Consider the following 12649-nt stretch of genomic DNA (forward strand, 5'->3'; position numbering starts at 1 on the left):
TAACACTTTACAATAAGGTTCCATTAGTTAATGTTAGTTCATTTATTAACTAACATGAACAAACAATGAACAATACATTTACTACAGTATTTATTCATCTTTGTTAATGTTAGTTAATGAAAACACAGTCGTTCATTGTTAGATCATGTTAATTCACAGTGCATTAAATAATGTTAACAAGCACAAGTTTCGATTTTAATAATGCATTAGTAAATGTTGAAATGAACATTAACTAAGATTAATAAATGCTCTAGAAGTATTGTTCATGCTTAGTTCATGTTAACTAAAGTAGTTAACAAATGTTAACTAATGAACCTTATTGTAAAGTGTTACCCAATCGTTCATTTAAATATTTCAATTCAGCTGGAGAAGATTCCACTTTCAGTTTGTTTGTTCTTTTTGTAGTGCACCGAGTCACTTCAGTATGATTTTTGTGTCCTTAAAAATGTGAATAAATAGTACACAAACATGGCTCAGCGTTACACAATTCACGGAGCACACACACATCATAAATGACTGTACATATTTTCCTAAAAAGCCTTTGAATACACAAGCATTTCAACAATGTCAGAACAGCAGTAACACAAAACTGCTCCAGATGAATGATACTTAAGACTTTATCCATTCGTTGGGACACACAAATCCCTGGCACATTCATGGCTGCAACACGGGTGACAAAATACATGACATTTAAATGACACCGCAGGGCGCTTCTTCCTACGAACAAGTCCGATAATATATATATATATGTCAACGATTCCAGTAAGATCTTTAAAGCAAAGGTGCAAACGCTTTTATTGCACAAGACAGCTCAGCTTATCCTCAGCTATTTTTCCAAACGCATTGAGATGCCACTCTCTGAATAGATCAAAATAGTGTCTCAAATAAATACATTCAGTGATTTAAAGTTCAGAGTAAAGGTTGTGATGTCAAAATAGTTTGGTTACCGGAACCTTAGGAAAGCGGTTTAAAGATGTGTTATAGATAGAAAGTCAATGTTTTTTGTAACTTCTTTATACCTTTCCTTTGGATACTGCATCTGCATTTTGTACCTTCTCAGCCTCTTCATCAACCGTTTTCTGTTTCTTGCATTTATTCCTTCCCATCCTCCACATATATTCAGTGAGTCACAGTGAGATAGGAATGAGAGATGGAGGTGGTCCTGTACCATGTTTTAAGGTACAGGACCACCTCCATCTCTCATTCCTCCTCTTTGATCTCCAGTCTCTCAGACTTGGGTGACCAGTGGGTAAACGCTCCCTACACTTTGCACTCCGGTCTGTCCCGCGCAAAGCCCAGCCAGGAGAGTCCCATTAAGAGGGGCGCAGATCCCCCTATAGGCCGTGCCTCCTTCGAGAGGAATGCGGTCTCCCTGTTCCCCAGGCCCTTCCTCACCTTCTTCTCCTTCTTCCCCAACTTCTTCCCCCTCCCAAAGGGAGGTGCTGACGTGTGTGTATTCCTGGTTGTCCTCACACTCCATTTCGCGGTGGTAGAAGTAGCTGAAGTTGGAAACGATGACGGGAACGGGAAGCGAGATGGTGAGCACGCCGGCGATGGCACACATGGAGCCCACCAGCTTTCCGCCCACCGTCTCCGGATACATGTCGCCGTACCCCACTGTTGTCATTGAGACCACAGCCCACCAGAAGGCTTCTGGGATGCTGGTGAAGGCCGTTCCAGGTTTGTCCACCTCGGCAAAGTATACGGCCGAGGAGAACAGGATGACTCCGATGAAGAGGAAGAAGATGAGCAGCGCCAGCTCCCTCAAGCTGAGACACGTCACTTGACTGTTTTCCAACCCCCCCAGAGTCTCTGCTCCCAATCTGTGTATCAGATTTAACGACACGTCTAAAATAATCTCAGCAATAACCCTACACTGCTCCTGCACTTTTCGTCTATGTTTTCTTTTTTTAAAGCAACTTCTCACACTTTTAAACTTACCTATTATTATGTGTGATTTGAAATGTGTACACATTTTTTAATTTGTAAGTGAATCTGTATAGGCCTATAGTCAGTAAGAATGCCTCTGTGTTCTTAAAAGTTTAGCATTTAGCATTAAACATTGTTTTTACATTTGATAGAAATTCAATATGCAGTGTACACAGCACACTACTTGGATAAGTTTGCCTATACTTGGATATGCTTTCCTTTTTTTGGTCTTACCGGAGACATTTGTACATTGTTTTTCATAATATTTTGGATGGCAAGTACATTGAGAATATTTAATAAGGTGCAGCCACATTAGCAACATTTTGCAGGCAAAAAAGTCTCTATTGTCAACAGTGTAGTGATGAATGAAGCACAGCTCAAATAGAAGTCACTTTCAAACAAAGCAGCTTTCTGCTGGTCAACACAGATAATCTGCATTACCAACAAACTGCTGCGAAACCTGTCACCTTCCCAGTCATGTAGAGTCCATTTAAAACAGAAAATGTGACCACACATATAGTCTTTAAATTAATATTTAAAATGGTTATTGAAAGCTATTAATACTTAAAATAAAAATATAATAAATAATGTAATGTATTAAAGTAATGGAAGTAGCAAAAGACCCTTTCTTCCATATTATGACATACATCTAATTAAACGAATTATTGAAATGAAAAAAAAAATTTAGGGTGCGGACTTGGTTTTGTCCATCGGTTGTTGATTGGATGAAGGTGGGTCTTAAAGAGGTCGGTTATAAAAAGAGGCAGGATTTATGTGAACTTAAAGAGATAGTTCACCCAAAAATGAAAATTACCCCATGAATTACTCGCCCTCAAGCCATCCTAGGTGTATATGACTTTCTTCTTTCAGACGAGTACAATCAGAGTTATATTAAAAAAATGCTCTGCGTAATTCGCTGGATCACCACTCTCTCGTGAACGTGCGTACGACAGTTAGCGGAAGCTAGAGATTACGGTTTATGAAGTTTTAAATATGGATATTTTTTGTACAAAAATGCATCGATTCGCTTCAGGAGGCCTTTATTAACCCCCCGGAGCTGTGTGGAGCTCTTTTTATGATGGATTCATGCACTTAATTTTGCTTCAAAATCTTGACCCCCCCATTCACTGCCATTATAAAGCTCGGAAGAGCCAGGATATTTTTTAAACATAAGTCCAGTTGTATTAATCTGAAACAGTAACGACATTTATAATGTTACAGAGAATACATTTCAAATACATCTCCTTTTTTTCTGTTCATCGAAGAATCCTGAAAAAAAAAGAATCACGATTTTCACAACAAAAAATTATGCTGTATTCAACATTTTTTTCAGAATGTTTTTGAGCTGCAAATCAGCAAATTAAAATGATTTCTGAAGGATGATGTGACACTGAAGGCTGGAGTAATGATGCTGAAAAATCAGCTTCGCATCAAAGAAATAAATTACATTTTTTAAATATATTTATATTATATATTAAATATTAATATATAAACTAAATTACATTTCGATCAAATAGATGCAGCCTTGGTGAGCATAAGAGACATTTAAAAAAAACTATTTGTGTATTTTTTTAATGATTTGCACAACATTTAAAAGTCATTGATATTAAATGTATTTATAAATAATGTTTTTACAATTAATAATTCGTTTTCTCTTCACAACTACTCAAATTCTAGATTTGTCGAAATGTTGATTTTTATTTTATTACACATAATACTACATATCTTATTTTTTTATATTTATGTTTTTGAATCCTGTATTTCATTATTTATTAAATGTGGAATTGATTTGACATGGTTTGCAACACCTGTAGTAAACATTGAGTAAGCTGTTATATTTATTTAAGGTAACCTACATGAATCTCACTGGAGTCTTGCACACATTTGGGACTGAGCTTTGTTTTCTTTTTCAGCCGCACTACACTGAAGGAGACTGCACCTTTCAGGAATTGCTGCTGCAAGATGGATATTCTTATTTCCTTTCTCCACACACTAGGAAACCCGTGTCGCTCCCTTCAAAGCAGTCTGGGCAGAAACACGGTGCCCCACTTTCTCGATTCCTCCCTGTTATGAATACTCAATTGGCAATGGCGGGGAAAGGAGAGGACAGCCAGATACAGGAGGTGAAACAGTATATTAAGGACATAAACCTGGACTCTGACGACCCACTAGGAATAGGAGCTCAGTCACACATTCAGACTGTCTTCAGTCCCAGTCTGCATAGTAGGAAATGAGGACTGGAGAACATCAGTTATGGAGGCATACTTTACATTATTACTGGACTGCGATGTTTAAAATGTTTTGTTACTGTATTTTTTTTTATATTTATTTGAACTTATTTATTTATTTGCTATGGTCTAAAATTATTTAAATTAATTTAAGTAACTTAAATATTGTTATATTAAACATCATACAATCGTTGGTAACACTTTACAATAAGGTTCCATTAGTTAATGTTAGTTCATTTATTAACTAACATGAACAAACAATGAACAATACATTTACTACAGTATTTATTCATCTTTGTTAATGTTAGTTAATGAAAACACAGTCGTTCATTGTTAGATCATGTTAATTCACAGTGCATTAAATAATGTTAACAAGCACAAGTTTCGATTTTAATAATGCATTAGTAAATGTTGAAATGAACATTAACTAAGATTAATAAATGCTCTAGAAGTATTGTTCATGCTTAGTTCATGTTAACTAAAGTAGTTAACAAATGTTAACTAATGAACCTTATTGTAAAGTGTTACCCAATCGTTCATTTAAATATTTCAATTCAGCTGGAGAAGATTCCACTTTCAGTTTGTTTGTTCTTTTTGTAGTGCACCGAGTCACTTCAGTATGATTTTTGTGTCATTAAAAATGTGAATAAATAGTACACAAACATGGCTCAGCGTTACACAATTCACGGAGCACACACACATCATAAATGACTGTACATATTTTCCTAAAAAGCCTTTGAATACACAAGCATTTCAACAATGTCAGAACAGCAGTAACACAAAACTGCTCCAGATGAATGATACTTAAGACTTTATCCATTCGTTGGGACACACAAATCCCTGGCACATTCATGGCTGCAACACGGGTGACAAAATACATGACATTTAAATGACACCGCAGGGCGCTTCTTCCTACGAACAAGTCCGATAATATATATATATATGTCAACGATTCCAGTAAGATCTTTAAAGCAAAGGTGCAAACGCTTTTATTGCACAAGACAGCTCAGCTTATCCTCAGCTATTTTTCCAAACGCATTGAGATGCCACTCTCTGAATAGATCAAAATAGTGTCTCAAATAAATACATTCAGTGATTTAAAGTTCAGAGTAAAGGTTGTGATGTCAAAATAGTTTGGTTACCGGAACCTTAGGAAAGCGGTTTAAAGATGTGTTATAGATAGAAAGTCAATGTTTTTTGTAACTTCTTTATACCTTTCCTTTGGATACTGCATCTGCATTTTGTACCTTCTCAGCCTCTTCATCAACCGTTTTCTGTTTCTTGCATTTATTCCTTCCCATCCTCCACATATATTCAGTGAGTCACAGTGAGATAGGAATGAGAGATGGAGGTGGTCCTGTACCATGTTTTAAGGTACAGGACCACCTCCATCTCTCATTCCTCCTCTTTGATCTCCAGTCTCTCAGACTTGGGTGACCAGTGGGTAAACGCTCCCTACACTTTGCACTCCGGTCTGTCCCGCGCAAAGCCCAGCCAGGAGAGTCCCATTAAGAGGGGCGCAGATCCCCCTATAGGCCGTGCCTCCTTCGAGAGGAATGCGGTCTCCCTGTTCCCCAGGCCCTTCCTCACCTTCTTCTCCTTCTTCCCCAACTTCTTCCCCCTCCCAAAGGGAGGTGCTGACGTGTGTGTATTCCTGGTTGTCCTCACACTCCATTTCGCGGTGGTAGAAGTAGCTGAAGTTGGAAACGATGACGGGAACGGGAAGCGAGATGGTGAGCACGCCGGCGATGGCACACATGGAGCCCACCAGCTTTCCGCCCACCGTCTCCGGATACATGTCGCCGTACCCCACTGTTGTCATTGAGACCACAGCCCACCAGAAGGCTTCTGGGATGCTGGTGAAGGCCGTTCCAGGTTTGTCCACCTCGGCAAAGTATACGGCCGAGGAGAACAGGATGACTCCGATGAAGAGGAAGAAGATGAGCAGCGCCAGCTCCCTCAAGCTGGCCTTCAGCGTCTGGCCCAGGATCTGAAGGCCTTTGGAGTGGCGAGACAGCTTGAAGATCCGGAAGACTCGAACCAGACGGATGACCCTTACGATCGCCAGGGACATGGTTGGCGTCGCGCCCCTAGACTTGGCCAGCTCTGTGCCGAGTGTGATGAAGTAGGGAATAATGGCGAAGAAGTCTATGATGTTCATCACATCCTTGAAGAAGGACATCTTACTGGGAGAGCAGGTGAAACGCATCACTAGCTCAAACGAGAACCAGCAGATGCACATGGTCTCCACCAGGAAGAATGGATCTTGGAAGGGAGAGGACATTGGGATGTGCGAGGTATTGTTTCCGGCAAGGAAAGCCTGGTATGCCATTTGCTGCAAAAGAGAGAGAAAAGAATAAAGATAAGGATAAGAAATTAGATGCAGAAACGGGATAAATACATATGACATTCAAGAACATACTAAACACAGCTAAAGTGTAAAGTGCATATTGCATATTCAATTAAAGTATATTATATATTTGCATATTCAAGTAAAGTGCATTTTGCATATTTGCATAGGCCTATGTTGAGATTCTTATTTTGTGTGCTTTCAATATACTGTAGTTTAAATATTTTCTGTGTGGTTACAACCTAATACTTTTAATTTACTGTGCAACTATGTGTGTCTTTGTGTGTACTTTGGATTTTTGGAAACAAATCTGACTAAATCTGACAACATTTTGTGGACATCCTCATTTGTAAAACCTGTATATATTAAAATTTTCAATTTTTAAATTTTGTAATGAAATATGTATTCTTTTAAATTTAGAACTACTTTTAAAACTATATCGTTATTAATATATAGTTAAAGGGGATGTATAATGCTATTTCATGCATTTTGACTTATTTACACTACTAAAGAGTTGAATTCCCATGCGCTAAACATGACCAAAGTCTCAAAAAACGAGTTGAACATAAGATGGGAGTATTTTTGTGCCAAATAGACTCCTTCAGGTTTTGTATAAGTTTCTGGAAAAAAAATTCTCGAGCATGGCCCTGTATGCCATCATAAAAGAAGAGCACGTGCTTCATTCGGGTTACGGAAGTCGTCGGCACAAGAATTGCTCGAGAAGAATTTTACATTTGGTTTTTGACCACAAAATCAACAATGCCAAAAAGTGTGTTTTTGGTTGTGAGGGAAAGATAACCTTGTTCAGCTTCTCAAAAAGAACCCAGCATTAAATCAAAACGTATAATATTTGTTTTGTTAGTTCACATAGTCTTAAGGTGAACAATTAATCCATGCAAGTTAATCCTCTGAAAAAAATAGTTTGTCTTGGTAATCTTTAATCAAAATCTGATCATTTGCTTCTGTTCTGGAATGGCACTCCTGCTCTGATGACGCTTGGGCCATGGCTTTGGGCAGAATTAGCTTAACCACCCCTAAACCGTTAGTTTGCTCCGAGTGAAAGTTGAGAGGAGGAGCGCAAAAATAAACCCCCGCCCTTTACTCAATATTCCGTTTCAGTGGGAAATACGTCACCATACTGAAATAAAGTCGGCAGCAACATCCAGTTCACGCCAAAAAAAAAAATGCAGGAAATTCAGAGAAGAAAGAGAAAAACTTAAACATTGCATTATAAAAGTTAGAAGGGAATGGAACATTAGAGGTGTTTTAGGAATAGAAAATGATCAGAATGATGTTGCACACTCCAATATAGTAGGTGGCGGTATGCACTAGAGGTCTGCGCGGGACTGTTTTTTTTAGTCCCGCTCCAACAAGGTTCTATTCCGCACCCACCCATTCCCACTATATATTCACTCTTTGTTCACCCGCTGTCCGCTTAGAATAATTTTCATCCTGACCCGACCGTTCCTGCTAAATTTAGATCTCGTTTCCAGAATCTCACATTTAAATTTCCGCTACTGAAAGAAAGAGAGATAGGCTGACAAATAAAAGTGTAGTCTGCACAAAATTGTGTTATTTAATTCGTCTTGTCAAGAGTCTTGAATTTATTGACTTTGACTTGAATTTGACTTGAATTTATATGAATTATCTTAAGACACAAAATTTGTTTAATATTTTACGCAACACAGTAGGAAAAAAAGTGTCAGAGAAATTAAAACTGTTGTACAAAAATGTTATTTCTTATTTTTATTCGTCTTGTCAGGATACAATTCGTTTAACATTGACAACACAATAGGGAAAAAGTGTCGCAGAGAGAAAAAAAAATTTAAATGTAGGTTGTACAAAATTTTTTATTCGTCTTGTCAAAATACTAAATTCATTTAACATTATTCTGTTAACACAGTAGGAAAAGTGTCGCAGAGAAAAATAAATAAATACGACATCTTTCATTTAAAATGATAGGCTAAGAAAAATATAAACAAAACCGAGTTGATCGTCCTTCAAGGACAGCGCATCCACACTTTGCTCCATCCTTATTCTGCTCTGTCACTCATCGACAACCTGCCTGTTCTGTCTGAGGGCCGTATATTTACCACCGGTACAGCCTGCTCTGAGCAACGTTATGCACATGCTGCGCACAGACCAGGCAAATAAAACGCGTGACGTTTAAAGCATGCATGCAGCGCGTGCATAACAGTTCTGAGCGCAAGTTGTACTGGTGGTCAATAAGAATAAAGCGCAGATATGCTGTTCTAAATGGACGTCGGGAACGGGATATTGTTAGACCGCCCGCTCCCGTTCCAATTACACCAGAGTTACCGTCCGCTACCGCGTTTTATTCGGGAATTTAATCCCACGGGGTCAAAAAATCGGTCGAATGCAGACCTCTAGTATGCACCTTAATGCTGGCTTTACACAGACTTTAAGGGAATTATTTATGCCAATGTCACAGCTTGCAGATGATATGCTATGCAAAAGCTTTGAATGCTCCTGACTCTTTAGCTCCGCCCATGCCATGCCTCCAGAAGCTCAATTGTTTTAGCTTACTTTTATAAATCTGATAAAACTAAAGACTCCTCGGACATGAAGGATCCAATACTGTATAGGTACTCAAGATTAATGTGAGACTGGCAAAAAAAAAAATAATGTGTGTGTTATGTCCCCTTTAACATTTTTGGTGTGGGTGTCAACATTTCTTAAACGTGTTTAAAGGGGTCATATGATGCGATTTCAATGTTTCCTTTCTCTTTGGAGTGTTACAAGCTCTTGGTGCATAAAGAAGATCTGTAAAGTTGCGAAGACTAAAGTCTCAAATCCAAAGAGATATTCTTTATAAAAGTGTCAGCCACGCCGACCTAAAACGGCTCATTCTAACACACCCCCACATGTCTACATCGCTATGTGGGAAGATTTGCATAACGCCGCCCAAATGTTCACGCAAAGAAAGAAGGCGTAACTTTTATTCTCGCTGTAGTTTTGTTGTTTCCGCTGCCATGTCGTAAAGACACTGTGTGCTTCGTTGTGAAAGCGAAACTACTTTGTTTGGCCTTCCAAAAGAGGACGATATCTGCTTCGTCATGCCTGGAGCTGATCCGTGCTGGTCGCTGAGGAAATACTACAACTTTGCACTGTGGATCACCGGATCGGCTTTCACCGTGGAAGAAACGGAGTCCAGCTCGTAGTCGTCACATGTCGTTCCTTTGTCGAAATCACCTATCGTAGTGCATTTAGATTTTGCTAAAGTCATCATAAGATGTTGTGAAAGTGTGTTTCCATTCCTATTTCAGCATTCGAGGGGGGTCTGTTTATTAATACAAGCTCCTGTATCTGTGTTAATATGCTCTGAAGGGTTGTCCTTACTCTAAAAATAGCACCTCAGTGATCTCTAAGGTGAAACTTGAGAATGTACAATTTCTCGCTCACTAGCTTTAGTTTACTGGTCGTTGACTGTCTGATCCATGCAGAATTACAGAGCTGCTTTGGCAGTGTGTTGAGGTTGCCGTCTTGTGCCGAAGCAGTTGGGTTGCTGCTGGGAAACTAATTTGATACTCTTTACTAACACGTGAGTTTTCCCTCCTTGCTCCTAACTCACCTGGCATCTCTCTATTTTCTCTCACTCGATCAAGCACAGGGGCTCTTTCATACTGTCACCTGTCATCTTGTAATTTCTCATCTCTTTCCCTTTTTTTTTTATCTGTGTACGCCGCTAACATCTCTCCACAGACACGTCACTTGACTGTTTTCCAACCCCCCCAGAGTCTCTGCTCCCAATCTGTGTATCAGATTTAACGACACGTCTAAAATAATCTCAGCAATAACCCTACACTGCTCCTGCACTTTTCGTCTATGTTTTCTTTTTTTAAAGCAACTTCTCACACTTTTAAACTTACCTATTATTATGTGTGATTTGAAATGTGTACACATTTTTTAATTTGTAAGTGAATCTGTATAGGCCTATAGTCAGTAAGAATGCCTCTGTGTTCTTAAAAGTTTAGCATTTAGCATTAAACATTGTTTTTACATTTGATAGAAATTCAATATGCAGTGTACACAGCACACTACTTGGATAAGTTTGCCTATACTTGGATATGCTTTCCTTTTTTTGGTCTTACCGGAGACATTTGTACATTGTTTTTCATAATATTTTGGATGGCAAGTACATTGAGAATATTTAATAAGGTGCAGCCACATTAGCAACATTTTGCAGGCAAAAAAGTCTCTATTGTCAACAGTGTAGTGATGAATGAAGCACAGCTCAAATAGAAGTCACTTTCAAACAAAGCAGCTTTCTGCTGGTCAACACAGATAATCTGCATTACCAACAAACTGCTGCGAAACCTGTCACCTTCCCAGTCATGTAGAGTCCATTTAAAACAGAAAATGTGACCACACATATAGTCTTTAAATTAATATTTAAAATGGTTATTGAAAGCTATTAATACTTAAAATAAAAATATAATAAATAATGTAATGTATTAAAGTAATGGAAGTAGCAAAAGACCCTTTCTTCCATATTATGACATACATCTAATTAAACGAATTATTGAAATGAAAAAAAAAATTTAGGGTGCGGACTTGGTTTTGTCCATCGGTTGTTGATTGGATGAAGGTGGGTCTTAAAGAGGTCGGTTATAAAAAGAGGCAGGATTTATGTGAACTTAAAGAGATAGTTCACCCAAAAATGAAAATTACCCCATGAATTACTCGCCCTCAAGCCATCCTAGGTGTATATGACTTTCTTCTTTCAGACGAGTACAATCAGAGTTATATTAAAAAAATGCTCTGCGTAATTCGCTGGATCACCACTCTCTCGTGAACGTGCGTACGACAGTTAGCGGAAGCTAGAGATTACGGTTTATGAAGTTTTAAATATGGATATTTTTCGTACAAAAATGCATCGATTCGCTTCAGGAGGCCTTTATTAACCCCCCGGAGCTGTGTGGAGCTCTTTTTATGATGGATTCATGCACTTAATTTTGCTTCAAAATCTTGACCCCCCATTCACTGCCATTATAAAGCTCGGAAGAGCCAGGATATTTTTTAAACATAAGTCCAGTTGTATTAATCTGAAAGTCATATAGACCTAGGATGGCTTGAGGGTGAGTAAATCATGGGATAATTTTCTTTTTTTTAGGTGCACTATCCCTTTAATAATTGGAGAAGTACATCAGCAGATACACGCCTTTAGTTTCAACAGAAGATCAAGTTATTAAATTTGATTACAATTTATGAAGTCAAAAAACAAGAAAGATTGATAAATCGTTCACAATAAGATCAACAGCATGCATTCTTAATAACATACTTAGCAAAGAGATAGGGGGGATTTCCATTTCATGCTGACTTTAAATAATAGCCTATATTAATAGTCATAAATTTTAATTTATGCTCATTCATCTTCATGTGCTCAGGAACCCATCTGCTTCATGCTAAGAGCCATTCTAACATTCTTTCTTATTGCTATGGCTTTGCTAGAGGTTGTTGGTCATATTTCGTGTTTTGTGCATTATGTGTACCATAATGAAAAAAATTAATCCTGCATTTTCTGTATGGTAATATCAACTGATAACAATTAGCTAGTGTTTAGTGTCATGTGTGTCACACATCTTGTTGAGTCACTTTCACTGCTCCTCTCACCTCTCTCAGCTCCTTCTCTACTCTGAAGTCAGGCAGCGTCTCCAAACAGAAGATGAGGATAGAGACCACAATCACCATCACGCTGATGATGGCGATGATGCGGGCGCCTCCAGAGGATTCAGGGTGTTCAAAGAGCATCCACAGCTTGCGCTGGATCTCATTGTCTGGCAGGGGCTGAGGCTCCTCCTTGGGGAAGCCCTCATCCTCTTTGAAACGAGCCATGATATCCTCTCCCAGCTCATAAAAGCGCAGTTCATCCATGAAAACGTCCAGAGGCACATTGGCAGGCCGCCGTAACCGACCTCCGGACTGATAGAAGTAAAGGATGGCGTCAAAGCAGAATCGATTGCGGTCCAGGAAGATCTCGTTGCGGAGTGGGTCAAAGTAGCGCAGGCGGCGCTGAGGGTCTCCGAGCAGAGAGTCAGGGAACTGGGCCAGGGTTCGAATCTGTGTCTCGTAGCGCATGCCTGACACGTTGATGGCCAGTCGTTCGGACAGCGCCCAACCT

The 12649-nt window shown here is 38.9% G+C and overlaps 2 protein-coding genes across 2 annotated transcripts in view; both read right to left on the reverse strand.

The window, feature by feature from the left end:
- Positions 1–1196: 1196 nt before the first annotated feature.
- Positions 1197–5421, reverse strand: LOC107551138 (potassium voltage-gated channel subfamily A member 7-like). The gene is made up of 2 exons (XM_016232640.1): positions 5372–5421; positions 1197–1823 (listed from the first exon to the last, which is right to left on the reverse strand). Exons 1-2 carry the CDS (start codon positions 5419–5421, stop codon positions 1229–1231), a joined length of 645 nt encoding a protein of 214 aa, XP_016088126.1. The 3' UTR covers positions 1197–1228.
- Positions 5422–5548: 127 nt separating this feature from the next.
- The window catches only part of LOC107551147 (potassium voltage-gated channel subfamily A member 7-like), a 16126-nt gene continuing 9025 nt past the window's right edge, over positions 5549–12649 (reverse strand). The window contains exons 3-4 of the mRNA XM_016232650.1: positions 12142–12647; positions 5549–6492 (exon numbers count right to left, since the gene is read on the reverse strand). Of these exons, the coding sequence (XP_016088136.1) occupies positions 5581–6492; positions 12142–12647 (1418 nt within the window). The 3' untranslated portion in view covers positions 5549–5580. The remainder of the gene's footprint in view (positions 6493–12141; positions 12648–12649) is intronic.

The sequence above is a fragment of the Sinocyclocheilus grahami genome, unplaced genomic scaffold (genome assembly GCF_001515645.1).
Source record: "Sinocyclocheilus grahami isolate Dianchi unplaced genomic scaffold, SAMN03320097.WGS_v1.1 scaffold416.1, whole genome shotgun sequence".
NCBI lineage: Eukaryota > Metazoa > Chordata > Actinopteri > Cypriniformes > Cyprinidae > Sinocyclocheilus > Sinocyclocheilus grahami.